This window comes from Myotis myotis, unplaced genomic scaffold (genome assembly GCF_014108235.1).
Source record: "Myotis myotis isolate mMyoMyo1 unplaced genomic scaffold, mMyoMyo1.p scaffold_m19_p_1, whole genome shotgun sequence".
NCBI classification, from domain to species: Eukaryota; Metazoa; Chordata; class Mammalia; order Chiroptera; family Vespertilionidae; genus Myotis; species Myotis myotis.
In genome coordinates this window covers 140,781,553-140,796,385 of record NW_023416313.1, presented here as the reverse complement: position 1 = coordinate 140,796,385, position 14,833 = coordinate 140,781,553, and the positions used below count along the sequence as shown (strand labels likewise).

At 35.8% G+C, this 14,833-nt stretch overlaps 1 protein-coding gene across 2 annotated transcripts in view; it reads right to left on the bottom strand.

The window, feature by feature from the left end:
• Nucleotides 1-1,531: 1,531 nt before the first annotated feature.
• STRN3 (striatin 3) overlaps nucleotides 1,532-14,833 on the bottom strand; it is a 98,149-nt gene continuing 84,847 nt past the window's right edge. For both annotated transcript variants that reach the window (XM_036353873.1, XM_036353882.1), the window contains 4 exons: nucleotides 13,959-14,099; nucleotides 9,646-9,753; nucleotides 3,257-3,343; nucleotides 1,532-3,176 (listed from right to left, as the gene is read on the bottom strand). In XM_036353873.1, the coding sequence (XP_036209766.1) occupies nucleotides 3,007-3,176; nucleotides 3,257-3,343; nucleotides 9,646-9,753; nucleotides 13,959-14,099 (506 nt within the window). In that variant the 3' untranslated portion in view covers nucleotides 1,532-3,006. The remainder of the gene's footprint in view (nucleotides 3,177-3,256; nucleotides 3,344-9,645; nucleotides 9,754-13,958; nucleotides 14,100-14,833) is intronic.

Sequence of the window (14,833 nt, the reverse complement as noted above, 5' to 3'; positions counted from 1 at the left end):
AGCTAACAACTAACAGGAGTAAAGAGTAAAAGGATTTTTGAAAAGATGTGTTACAATCCAACTTTTGTAGGCATGCCTAAAATTCAAATATACTAGCCCATTTATAACTTTAAATATATTAAATGAGATGCTCATCTTCAGTGGATAACTTACATTGAAATATGAGAAAACTACCTGAGTAACTAAAATATGAAAAGGCAAAAAATATTAAATATTGAAAAAGTCAACATATTAAAGTTTGCATATATTCTTTTTTTTTTTTTTTTTTTTTAATATATTTTATTGGTTTTTTACAGAGAGGAAGGGAGAGGGATAGAGAGTTAGAAACATCAATCAGCTACCTCCTGCACACTCCCTACTGGGGATGTGCCCACAACCAAGGTACATGCCCTTGACTGGAATCGAACCTGGGACCCTTGAGCCCGCAGGCCAATGCTCTATCCACTGAGCCAAACCAGTTAGGGCGAATATATTCTTAAACTTTATATATAAAGCACCATTTAATAAACAAACCTATATAATTTCACATTAAATCACAATTGGAAGCACACTAATAAAGTAAAAATAAAGCATTCTTTTTGTAACCTTAGTCTTTTTCCAAATGTTTAATATTGTAGAGAAAAATACAACCGAAGTAGATAGAAAAATAAACATATATACTAATTTTTATTTGTTTTAATACATTCCAAGAGGTGAATGTTTATGCATTCCAGTGATAACCACATTTCAGTTAAACAGTAATGCATTGGTTTAGAATAACTGCCAGAAATGCGAGTAGCTTTTGAAAAGCTTCTTAAATTTTTTTTAAAAGTGCCCCTTTGTTTATCAAGTTGAATCTTCAGTTCAGAAAGCTATAAAACTAGTATTTTTAAAAGATTTCTTAAAACTTTGTTTCAAGCCACTTGGATTTTTATGCTAGATGACAAAATTTCTCAAAGTACACACAATGTAATTTTTTTTTGCATTAGGCATTCATATAAAATTTTGCAATGAAAGTTTTCTAATGTTACCTTCTAATTCCATGTGCAATTAATTCCCTTCAAAGAAAAAGGATATTGCCTTGTTGAAGGAAAGTTTTGAGATAGTAAGTTAACACTATTTATAAGAACAACCTTTAATTAATGAATAATGCAGTTTATTTTCTGCTGAACATTTTGTGGAAACACGTATGGCTAGATAGGAATGACAACACTACCAAATGAATTCAGATTTAATAAAATAACATGATGTTTAAGGAAATGATTTAAAACTATATCTGTCTTTTCTTCTTTTTTGGTCTTTTTGAATTATGTAACTTATGTCAACAGAAGATTTTATTATCCCAAATAGGATGAAATACTTAGCAAGGCATTCTTTATAGTGTTAACTGTTCTAATCTTGCTAGAATATCAATAAGCAGTACAAAGTTTAAAAGAACAGCATAAAAATGAAGGACTCACCAAGGAAATCATCTCCATTTCCTAGTTTAAGGATGGAGGGTAAAATATTGCACTTTATTATTCAACACAAAATAATGTAGCCAACAGTAACATACAGGTACACAATTTAATATTTATTATATGCATTTTATATACATTATTTTTCAACAGTTGTACATTTGCTATGTGGTACAATCTTAAAAATTTGCTGATTCATCGTTTGTAAAACAAAAACCTTACAAAACTCATCAAAACTTGCAAACTGATCAGAAAAGTTTTTGGAAGACTAGAAAAAATATTTTATTGTCTTAATCATGCATTACACAAACAAAATCTTTTCTTACACCATAAAATTAAGCACACTTGAAAAAATAAAACAGGGATAACTAGTCCAAACACAGCAGATTTCTGTATCCTGATTCAATTATTTTGTATCCTATTTGTAATGTAAATAATATTTTACTCCCAATATTTTAAAACAAGATAGTTTTGTTTGGAATCATGGTAAACCAAGATATGTGTCTTGGGAGAATCACCTTGGTATGTAACTTAAACTATAAAATATTCCATTTTTAGTCTATTTTAGACTATTTAAAGAGTTCCAAAATAGATATACAGGTTCCTTTAGCACATTAATAAAAGGATATAAAGAACAACAAAAAGTGAAATAAATAATAAGCTATTAGCAAGACGGATAATCCTTGATAAATAAACTTGTAAATACAGTAAGATGTACAAAATATCACATAGTGATAGGATGCCAAGATTAGGTTTTTTTTTTAAGAGTTCATTTGGAGTACTAAACCCCACTATTTCATTTTAATACACTTAATAGTCCTTGGTTTATGAAGACAATTATGTGATGATGAAGGTGATTTAGCATCTTATGGAAGGACTTAGCTGAGCTGTATTAGGCAAAAGAAAGAGTGTGGTTACATAGCAGCGGGTTAGTGAGATCTCTGTGTTTTAGGGTTGTATAATGCAGAAAAACTTCAATACAATCTTAAGCACTGTTGTGACAGGCTAAATATATAAAAAAGACTTATAAAAACTAGAATTTTATCCAAACATTTTGTGCAACTAATGCTAAAATATTTTAAGTTAAATTTTCTTTTTTTCTTTTTTTAAAGCAAAATAAGTTTAAAAGGGAATCTGTGGCATTCAACTGATAAACAGAAAATCACTAAGAGATGAAAAAAAAACTACTCTTGGAGCTCACTTCCCCCCAACAAGAGCACCACATCCCTAACCCTAAGGCAGCACACAGAGTCCAAAATAAAAGTCCTTTTGTAAGATCAGACTCCACGTTGGCTTAAAGATACCTAAAAAACAGATATATGCTCAGTTTGTATCCAGTACAGGCCACAAATACTGGAGTCCTTTTTTTTTTGTCCCACAAAATACAGTAATTACAATTAAATTAATGAACCTGACATTAAGATTTTAATTTCCACCAATTTATGCCTGCCCTAAATAGCCTTCACCAGGCAGATCACATGTAGTGTCTTATCGGTAACCATTTTTGATGGCAGTGATGCAGACCCTCTTTTTGTTCAAGCAAATCTGTTGTTATGATGTATTTGTTAATTCACACAAATACTTTGGCAAGGGCATCAGCCCCTGCACTAGCAATATATGCTTTTGATGGATGGAAAGCAACATCATATATTGATTCATCTAATTTCTTCCTATGTGCTGTTATTTCTTGCACACATGTCTTGCTGTCCAAATTCCACAATCTAATAGAACAATCATGGCCTGTAAAAGAACAAATAAAGTGTTTTTGAGTAACAATTCTTTTATAAAGTTTGTGCGCAATACAGGAAATTCAGACTTACTTCCAGACATCAAATAGATTCCATTAGGATCTACTGCGAGACTTGTAACAGCATCCAAATGAGCTACCATAGAATGGATCATTTTACCTACATAAAACATAACAAAGATAATTATGTTTTCACAATATTTACTAACTTGATAGGTACTTTAGAAATCATAAAATAGCATGAACATAAGAGACAATCACTATAGCATTTTTAAAATTGTAGTAAAATATACCTAAACATAAGAATTACCATTTTAACTATTTGAGAGGGTACAATTCAGTGGCTTTTAGAACATTCCCAATGATGTGCAACAATCACTATTATCTAGTTCAGAACATTTTCAATACTGCAAAGGGAAACCCCATACCCATTAAGCAGCCATTCCCCATTCCTCTCCCCCAAGTCTCTGGTAACCATTACTCTACTTTTTCTCCCTATAGTTTGGACTATTCTGGATGCTTCATAGAAATAAATCATATAACAACATGTGGCTTTTTGTGTCTGCCTTCTGTCATTTAGTATAATGTTTTCAAGGTTCATGAATTATCCTATATAATAAAAAGCCAATATGCAAAGCGACTGAACAGCAGAACGACTGGTCGCTATGACGTGCATTGACCACCACGGGGCAGACACTCAATGCATTAGCTGCCCCTTGGTGGTCAGTGTGCTCCCACAGGGGGAGCGCCACTCAGCCAGAAGCCCTGAGCTGGATTCATGGCTGGCGAGCACAACAGTGGTGGTGGGAGCCTCTCCTACCTCCGTGGCAGCACTAAGGATGTTCTACTGTTGGCGTAGGCCTCTCCCCATCAGTCAGATATCCCCTGAGGACTCCTGGAATGCGAGAGGGCGCAGGCCGGACTGAGGGATCCCCACCCCCCAAATGCATGAATTTTGTGCACTGGGCCTCTAGTAATAATATATTAAAGAGAATTTTAATTCTAATGCAGAACTTTCCCAGTACTTTTAATAGACATTTGTGTTACATGAATTTGACAGTGTCTGATAGACAGTGGAAAACATAACAGATATAGGATTGCATCAAAGACAAGATTTTGGAAGCTGCAATTAAAATGAAAACAGAAAAAATCTTTCTCATTAAGAGATGTAAAGATTATTTTATATACAGGTTTAATGATAAACAAATCACCAGAGAATACATTCCTACCTAATGATTTTAGTATCATCAAATTCATTTATCCTTTGAAATGTCAATCATTTTATATATTAGAAATAAGAGAAGGAGGTAGGAGTACATCATAGAATGATAAATTATTCCAAATTTCCCCAGGTAGTAATAAAACCACTATTCTGGTAAATGTAATTTATTGAATACCTTCACTGAAGATTTGGCAAGGAAATAGGATTCAAGAGCAAGTTAAAATTAAAAGCAAGTTGTGAATACAAAGTTGTGTTGCACAAATACTTTGAGGCAAGGGCCTCAGCCTCTGCACTGGCAATATATGCTTTTGATGAATGGAAATCAACACCATACATTGATTTATTCAAGGACAGAATAAAATAGCAAATAATGATACTTTAAAAATTCCCTGCCTTTTCATTACTTTAATGCCTGGTCTGATCCTAGAGACACGGAGGCTCTCTCCAGAATTCTCGTTCTAATCATTTGCTTTGCATCTAGTCCTGATGACATGCCATTCTGGAACATGACATAGATTTACTTTTATTACTGACTAGAGGTCCGGTGCACAAAAATCTGTGCACTCAGGGGGGTCCCTCAGCCCAGCCTGTGCTCTCTTGCAGTCTGGGACCCCTCGGGGGATGACCACCTGCTGGCTTAGGCCCGCTTCCTGGGGGATTGGGCCTAAGCTGGCTATCAGACATCCCTCTGGCAGCCTGGGAGCCCTCGGGGGATGTTCACTTGCCAGCGGGGAGCAGGCCTAAGCTGCAGTCAGACATCCTTAGTGCTGCTGAGGAGGCGGGAGAGGCTCCCACCACCACCGCTGTACTGGCAGCTGTCAACCTGGCTTGTGGCTGAGCAGAGCTCCCCCTGTGGGAGCGCACTGACCATCAGGGGGCAGCTCCTGCATTGAGCATCTGCCCCCTGGTGGTCAGTGTGTGTCATAGTGACCAGTCATTCCCAGTCGTTCTGCTGTTAGGGTCATTTTGCATATTACCCTTTTATTATACAGGAGTGCCTGGCCAGCCTGGGTGAGGGGCTGATGACTGTTTGCAGGCTGGCCACAGCCCCTTCAGGGTGGGGGTCGCCCCTGGGGTGCTTGGCCATCCTGGGTGAGGGGCTGAGGGCTGTTTGCAGGCTGGCCACAGCCCCTTTAGCGTGGGGGTTTCTGCTGGGGTGCCTGGCCAGTCTGGGTGAGGGGCAGAGGGCCGTTTTCAGGCTGGCTAAGCCCCCTAGAGGGGACCCTCACCCCATGAGGGTGTGGCCAGCCTGGGTGAGGGGCTGATGGCTGTTTGCAGGCTGGCCACAACCCCCAGCCACGCAAGCTCCCAGTGGAGGCTGGCTGGAAGCAAGTATCTGGGATTTATTTGTCTTCTATAATTGAAACTTTGTTGCCATGAGCGGGAGGCCACAGCCAGCTCAGGGCAGGTGGAAAGCTTGGCTTCCTCCATCGCTCGGGCAACCAAGCCTCCTGCTTGCTCCAGCTCCGTGGCTGCCGGCCGCCATCTTGGTTGGGTTAATTTGCATATAGTCGCTCTGATTGGCTGGTGGGCATGGCTTAGGGCGTAGCAAAGGCATGGTCAATTAGCATCTTTGTCTTTTATTAGTATAGATCATGAGGCTGTAAGTGTTGATCTGAATACAAAACCACAACAAAATCAAGTGTGAAGGTTTCTCCAGAAAACATCAAAAGTCCTATCACTTTCTGGCAATACACTTATCAGTTGAAGACAAAGTTTCTCATAATTTCAAACCACATTTGTCTATTCTTCATTAGTACTAAGTAACGAACAGAATAATTGGAGATTCTTCTCTGCTCTCCTAAGAAACAGAAAAATCATTCAACACACTATCTTTAATTGCTTAGTCCCACAATTCATCTCTCAATTCTAGAATCCATTCCTCTCAATATTCCTATTCAAAACAAAGAAAACCCTAGATATGAAATGATTGGCCTCAAAGAAAGTAATCTCAAAACATTAGGTGTTAAGTAACAAGCACCATCAGCTTCCTTTAAAATGTCAGTTCTATGATGGTAACTCTTAATTCACAATCTAATTCTGATTTCTCTCCCGAGAATAACCCTCTATGTCCTAAATTTAAGGTGTCTTAAACCAAAGAATTCTTTCAACCAATTAGCAAATCTCCCCTATTTCATTAAAGGTGCAATAATTTTCCAAGTTTAATTTCAACTCTCCTGCCTATACATTAAACTAACCTTTACTGATATGTTAAGTCAATTCTGAGTCAACCCTTCTTTTCCATATAGTGACTTCGAAAATGCGAGTGACCCCCTCTCCCTTCAGATTGAACCATGTATAGAGAGATCACATGCTGAACCAAGTTGGCTGCTGAGCTTCCATGGGTAACAACAAAAGTCACAAAGCATCTGACCCCTCCTTCAGCAACACTTACTTGTAATTTCTCACATTTAACCAATTTCACGTTGGCTCCAATGCCTCTGCCACCCCTCTTCCTCCACCAAGATTAATTCTTTGCTCTTATAACAGGCTACCTGGCATCTAAGCCCTTTGACTTGGGCAATCAGTATTATAGGCCACTATGAAATGGAAAAGAAACAGACTAATGTAAACCATGTAGACTCTAGAAGCAAACTGTATGGATTTGAATCCCAACCCTGCAATTTTCCTGTTGTGTAGAACTGCACTAATTATTTAACTTCTTTTAAGCCTTTTATTTCAACTGTAAAATGGAAATAATAATAGTATCATATATACCTAATAGAGTTATTAGAAGAGCAAACATGTTAATACACATAAATCAAATACAACAATGGCTCACAGTAAGTAATATACCATTAAGCTCCAAGAAGATAGGGCATTTTGTTTTGTTTACTAAGCACTGAGAACTCTGGCAGATAGCCAATGAATTCTGCTGCATGACTTCACAATCTATGCAGGACCTTCTTCCTCCAACTTCTCTACCACATCCTACACCTTCTCTCTCATACTCACTAGCTAAGTGTCTCAGTATAGTATATGCAACTCTAATTTGTGCCTCTATCAAACTTTTAAAAATCACGAGACTCAAAGATCTCTCTGGAACAAAAAATAGAAGCTGTAAATTTTTAATTCCTTAAAAGTCAAGGATCTACCATATAATATAACTTAAATAATCTTTTTAAACCAATTTTGTAATCCCTGCTCAAATATTTTAAGTGGCTTTCACAGTGCATAGCATAAACAAAAATTCATTATTCTTAGGTTGGCTGTGAGAAGTTCTCAATAGAGTCTGTTTTCTTCCTCCAGACTTACCGCTTTGGCTTTGCCTGTAAAAAACCCCCGTGTTGGCCAAAGTTTCTACCACCAAGCCTCTGATCAAAATACGTCCTTACCTGAAATTTCCTACTACTTTCTCCACTTAAAAAAAAAAAAAAAAAAATCTTACCATTGCTTCAAGGCAAAGCTCAAACCCTTACTCTGTGAAGATTCCTTTACCTGGCAGAGTTCAGGTGCACACACATACACACATCCTGTTTTCCCCAGGTAACAGTTAAGTCCCCAGAAAGCAGAAACCCCATCTTATACATGACAGTAGCCAGTGTACTGCAGAATACAAAATGCTAAATATGTTTCTGTTGTTAAAATCTAAATATTTATCAAACCCATTCATAATATTGATTTCTATGTCTCAGATACAAAAGTTCAATAAATTGAACTCTGTTGTATGTGTGTGTGTGTGTGTGTGTGTGTGTGTGTGTGTGTGCGCCTGTATATGAGAGTAAAAGTGAGAGAGGTTGATTTAAAAAGAATTTTTCTAGTGTTTGGAGGCCACTGCTTCAATTTCTTCCCACTAAAGATAAGGTACTAAAACTACTTAAGAGAAATAACAAAATAAATTGGTAGATCTTATAAGACTGTAAGCTCCTTACTTATTAAGTGAAATTTTATTACCACTTTTTCTTGATTTTTGCCATTAAAACAGCTCTAGAGACTCACACTTTACTTTTAATACAACTAACTACGAAAATTCCTGAACCTCCCCTTACAAATCTAAATCTGTAATAATTAATAAAAAAAATATCAATCTTTTTAGGAATACAATAAAGGAAATTATCTCTGTTCTTGCAGCAGAGGATAATCTTTAGGCTTCAAAAAATGTTCAAAGAATTGTTGATAAGGTATTAAATGGAAAACATTCACATGAATATGAATAGTCTCTCCTGTGAAATACATAGTCCTGTGAATATCCATTACCTTCTCAACTGTTTTATTGAGTTAAAAGGAATCTGTCCATGAAGTGTTGCTTGAACAAAGGGATTTATGAAAGACTAAAAATATGACCATGTTCTAAGAGAAATCTGTCTTTTAATTTGCTATCTTGCTTGATAATTTGTTGCCCTGCAATAATATTATAATTAATATTTAAGATTTTGATATGGAAGTCCTCTAATACCCCTGTTTTAGCTTCCCCTCAAGGAAGCCTTTCTAGCTGTCAGACCTTTCCTGAAAGAAAACAAACAATATTTTATATAGTATTCAGGTAATTACAGATGGAACAAGGGTCCTTAAAGAAACTTTATGGCCACATTAATATTTGATTTGACTTCTATATAAATGGTTAAGTATTCTGACAACAAGAAATACAGGGAAGATGGCAATAAAACACTTTTTACTAACCATCATTTTATCCACTGAGAAATAATTTTAAGAACATATTTGAGCCGAAACCGGTTTGGCTCAGTGGATAGAGCATCGGCCTGCGGACTGAAAGGTCCTAGGTTTGATTCCGGTCAAGGGCATGTACCTGGGTTGCGGGCATATCCCCAGTGGGAGATGTGCAGGAGGCAGCTGATCGATGTTTCTCTCTCATCGATGTTTCTAACTCTCTGTCTCTCTCCCTTCCTCTCTGTAAAAAATCAATAAAATATATTTAAAAAAAAAAAAAAAAAAAAAAAGAACATATTTGAAATGCCAAACCCCAGAAAGACACCTCTTCTGCTATACTACATCACAATAGACTATGACGAAAATAATTTCAAATGGATGGACTTATAGTTAATATGACATGAAAAAAATCATAATACGTAGGCAAGGTTTTATTTATATACTTAAGTATAAAACAAGATATCATGAACGTGCTACATAACTAAAGCAAAAATCTGAGTTAAAATTATTTAACTTGGCAATTTTGAAGCAGAAAAGTCAATATATTTTATATAAAAGAATAGCATTTTTGATCACTTCAAATTTACAGAATTATTAATATGACTGAAAAGAAAATAAGACAACCTACTTACCCGTTTTATTGTCAAAAAATTTGATGTGTCTATCTTCATGAGCAGTTATTGTAACAGGAAGTGTGGGATGACTTACTACTCTATTAATGTGATTACTGGATTGTAAATCTGAAAAATAAAGGCAGATAAAGCACTAAAATTCAAACCTTCAGTTGGAACTGGATGATGACCTTTTTATTCTTACCAAAAAATAAAAAAACAAAGCTTTGGCATAAAACAAAAAAAAAAAATCTAAATAAATAAATAAATAAATAAAAATATCTGAGAAATAAAACTAGAGCTCTAGAGGAATACGATTTCTTAAAAAATAAATGTTTAAGCTATCATGTCCTATAATATGGACCCTACTAGGCTCAAGTCTAGAAAAGTTGTAAGTATTTTAATGTAGGTGGTTTAAGAATTCTTAAAAAATCTCACAATTATCATTACTTTTAATGAATAGCCCATAAAATAATTATAAGCATTTAAGGAAAATTCATAAGTGATAATTAGGTGTTTGTAAGAAAGAATCCCCAGCCTACCCATTCTGACAAAAATACAAAGAACCAGAATGAATGTCCTTAGGAATAAGACCTTTTCTTTACTGACAAGCTCCTAATTTTTGATTAGCAATGAGGGAGAACAGAGAAGAATCAAAACAAATGGGAAAATATCATCCACATTATTAGACTTTAAGTAAATCAATCATTCCACATGTATATAAGAACTATTAACTAAACTTAAACACATAACACAAAAAAAACCCCATATATGTTTGTGTGTGTAATTACCTATGGAAGAGGGAGAGAGAAACTAAGGTTGAAAGGGCACTGGGAAAGACATTTCTTTAAGTATTTTAATGTTTTACACGATTAACATTTAAAAAGCTTGATTTTTAAAAAAGCAATCACAAAAAATCAAAAGTAAATTTAAATGAGTGAACTTTACCATATATCCAATTGGTGGTATAAGCACAAATAAATGAACTATTTCAAGTGACTTGAAAGCACAGTAATAGATTACCCATCCCTAGTTTCAATAATCAAACTATTGACAGTGGTTTTGGTATTATTATTCTGAGATGACTATGTGTACTGTGAAATAAACAAAATGAGAGATGATGATGATTTTGCTGAACACAGTGAGATTTGGTACAGTTAAAATGAAATAAAGACATAAAAAATCAATGAGATAAATCTGAATTTCAATAGGAAGTATTCATATGAATTTTTCAACATTTTTTCTTTTAAAAAAATGTATTTGTCACTCTGACCACCGAAAAAGCCTAAACCAATGACCAATTCAAGAGCCATGAAATCCATAAGGACCAACCCAAGAGCCTAAACTGTAGTCTCTAAATGTCTTTTTTTCACTCAGAGAATCCATGTCTCCTTAGAGAAATGGCCAATTTCAGATCTGGGGCACAAATCAACAAGATGAACCTAGAATATCTTCTCATATCAGAAAGTAAAACTATCAATGACTCCCAGGGTCATGTCAAAAGGGCTCAGGAGCTACATGAATAAATTCCCACTGGCCAAAGATTAAACCATCTGAATAGCAATAAAGATAATAACGGCAATGATTCATATACATCAAATACATTTACATCTAAGTGAGATTATCCTATATAATAAAGAGCTAATATGCTAATTAGACCAGACAGCAGAATGACTGTCCGGACAACCTTCTGGACGAAGCCGGAGCTGTGAGGGCCAGCCGAGGCTGTGAGAGCTGAGCCCCTTGCACTAATTCCATGCATCAGGCCTCTAGTAATGATAATAAAACAAACAAACAACACCCAATAGACTCTCTGGTCACCTATGGAGGATGCTAGGGAACACTTCATTATTACTATTATGTAAGCTGGTAAATAAAGGGGAGGGGGAATCAATAATTTATTTTGCCTTTCCTTTATAATCTAACTCCGAAGCACCCAATTTATTGATGAGGGGTGTTCCTCTTTACAGAAGTATTCTTGCTAATATATGGAGAAATAATTAAAGAATTAGAAAATTATTTTTAAACAGCTAATGAATTGACAGATCCAGGTAATTATCATCAAGACTGAAACATAAAAAGATAAACAATAAATAAACCAGACAATATTTACTTCTGATAAAAGTTCACAATTTATGAAGTAGTCTTGTCTAACCATTAAAAACTTTTAAGTGAACACAAATAAAACACTGAACCTAAATTTGAATAAGCCTCTGGAACTAAAACCAATTTAGGAAATAAAATGAATAGAGGAGCTTGTTAAATGATACCCCAAGCAAAATCCAGTTTGTGGAAAATTTTACAGGCAAACTATCCAATTTATTCAAGTAAAAAATGCAAGGAAGTACAGTATAGAAAATATAGTTAATAATATTATATCTTCAATAAATGGTGCTGGGAAATTTGGTCAGACACATGCAAAGAAATGAAACTAGACCACCAACTTACACCATACACAAAAATAAACTCAAAATGGATAAAGGAGTTAAACAGAAGACTGGAAACCATAAAAATATTAGAGGAATCCACAGGCAGCACAATCTCAGACATATGCCGAAGCAATATCTTCATCGATACTGCTCCTAGGGCAATGGAAACTAAAGAGAAAATAAACAAATGGGACTGCATCAAAATAAAAAGCTTCTGCACAGCAAAGGAAACGATCAACAAAACAACAAGAAAGCCCACTGCATGGGAGAACATATTTGACAATGTTATCACTGATGTTATCACTGATAAGGGTTTAATCTCCAACATTTACAGAGAACTCATACAACTTAACAAAAGGAAGATAAACAAACCAATCAAAAAATGGGCAATTGACCTAAATAGATACTTTTCGGAAGAGGACAGAAGGCAGGCCAAGAGACATATGAAAACATGCTCAAAGTCACTAATTACCCGAGAGATGCAAATCAAAACGACAATGAGGTACCATCTCACACCTGTCAGAATGGCTATCATCAACAAATCAACAAATGACAAGTGCTGGCAAGGATGCAGAGAAAAGGAACGCTCGTGCACTGCTGGTGGGAATGCAGACTGGTGCAGCCACTGTGGAGAACAGTTTGGAATTTCCTCAAAAAACTAAAAATGGAGCTGCCATTTGACCCAGTGATCCCACTTCTAGGAATACATCCCAAGAAACTAGAAACACCAATCAGAAAGGATATATGCAACCCTATGTTCATAGCAGCACAATTCACCATAGCTAAGATTTGGAAACAGCCTAAGTGCCCATAAGCAGATGAGTGGATTAAGAAACTGTGGTACATCTACACAATGGAACACAACACTGTTGTAAAAAAGACGGAATTCTTACCATTTGCAACAGCATGGATGGAACTGGAGAACATTATGCTAAGCGAAATAAGCCAGTCAGAGAAAGGTATTACATGATCTCACTCATTTGTGGAATATAATGAATAGCATAAACTGATGAACAAAAACAGATCCAGAGACAGAGAAGCATCGATCAGACCGTCAAACCTCAGAGGGAAGGTAGGGGAGGGTGAGGGTAAGGGGGAGAGATCAATCAAAGGATTGGTATGCATGCATATAAGCCTAACCAATGGACACAGACACTAGGGGGGTGAGGACATGAGTGGGGGTGGGGGTGGGGGGGTAAGGGGTGAGAGGGTAATGGGGGAATAAGGACACATACGTAATACCTTAATCAATAAAGAAAAAAAAATTATAATATCCGTGTATGGTGCCAGGTGGGTACTTGGTATCAAGGGGACCACTCTGTAAAGTACATGATTATCTAACCACTATACTGTACACCTGAAACTAACACAAAATAATATTAACTATAAACTGTAATTAAAATCAAATAAACATGAAAAAATATAAATGAAATAAGAGATGGAGGGGGAACCTACAGATGAAAAGAGACCTGAAAAACTTATCAGCCAATCACAATGCAGAGTATTATTTGGATTCCTACTTAAATAAATTGTAAAATACACATCATATCCTATACTTACTACATTGACCATTTATGCATAATTATTGGGGCTACATGATGAGTTCATCAGGCTCATTATATTATTTTCTCTACTTCCATATGTATTTCCATTAAAAATTTAAAATTAATTCATTTGCTTTCACCTTTACATTGCTTTATTCCCTCTTCTGTCCTCATATACCCACCCAGCTTATTTTTAAGCATAATTTCAGGAAATAGAAATAATGTAAGTAAGTTAAACTATAACACAATGAAACTATTTTTTGCATCCTAAATTTAAATAGTCAAAATGTGAAAATTAAAAACCACCCTCTATTGTGTAGTAATCCTTTTTAAAGTTTCAAAGGAACCCATGAAAACTTACCAGAATCTATCTGTGATGAAAGCATCACCAATGACTGTGATGTTTCTAAATCATAAATTACTGTACTACCAGTGTTGAAAGAGGTCACCATATGAGCTGGATCACAGCCTATAAAGTCAACCGATGTAGGTATTCCATGCTCTGAAAGGAGCCCAAAGAGATACAGTGTAAACACATAATTTAGAAATCTCTGCTCTTCTGATTAAAAAGGAAATTCAAATATTCTTGAGTTAATGTTAATAATAATAAAAAAGAAATTGTTAGGATGGTGAGCTATATAATAAGTAACTTTCCCTCAATTATTTTATTTTATATTATTTTATATTTTATATTGACTGGGTGATTGATTTTAGAGAGGGAGAGGGAAAAGAAGAGGGAGAGAGGGAGGTGTAGGATGAGAGGGAGGGAGTAGAGGAGGGAGAGGGAAGGGGAAGAAGGAGGAGGGAGAGACATCAATATGAGAGTTAGAATGATTGGTTGTCTCCTGCTTGACCCCCAACTAGGGACCCGAAAACTAGGTATGTGCCCTGACTGGGAATCAAACCCACGACCTTCCAGTGCACTGGACGACACTCTAACCCACTGAGTCGCAACAGCCAAAGCTTTCCCTCAGTTACTTAAAATATATGTAAAACATTCTATTTATTTAACATAAGGAAAATACAGCTAGAGGGTTCTTAAAGTAAGAGTAGATATGTGCAAAAGTTACTTTCTATGCATTTTCTTTTAAAAGAGAAATAAAAAATCCTGATGAGTCTTTTGGACCACTTGCAAATTACACTGAGTGGCCAGATTATTATGACCACCCCATCAGTACTTCGTTGGGCCACCTTCTGCCTTCAATACTGCGGCGATTCTTCTTGGCATTGACTCCA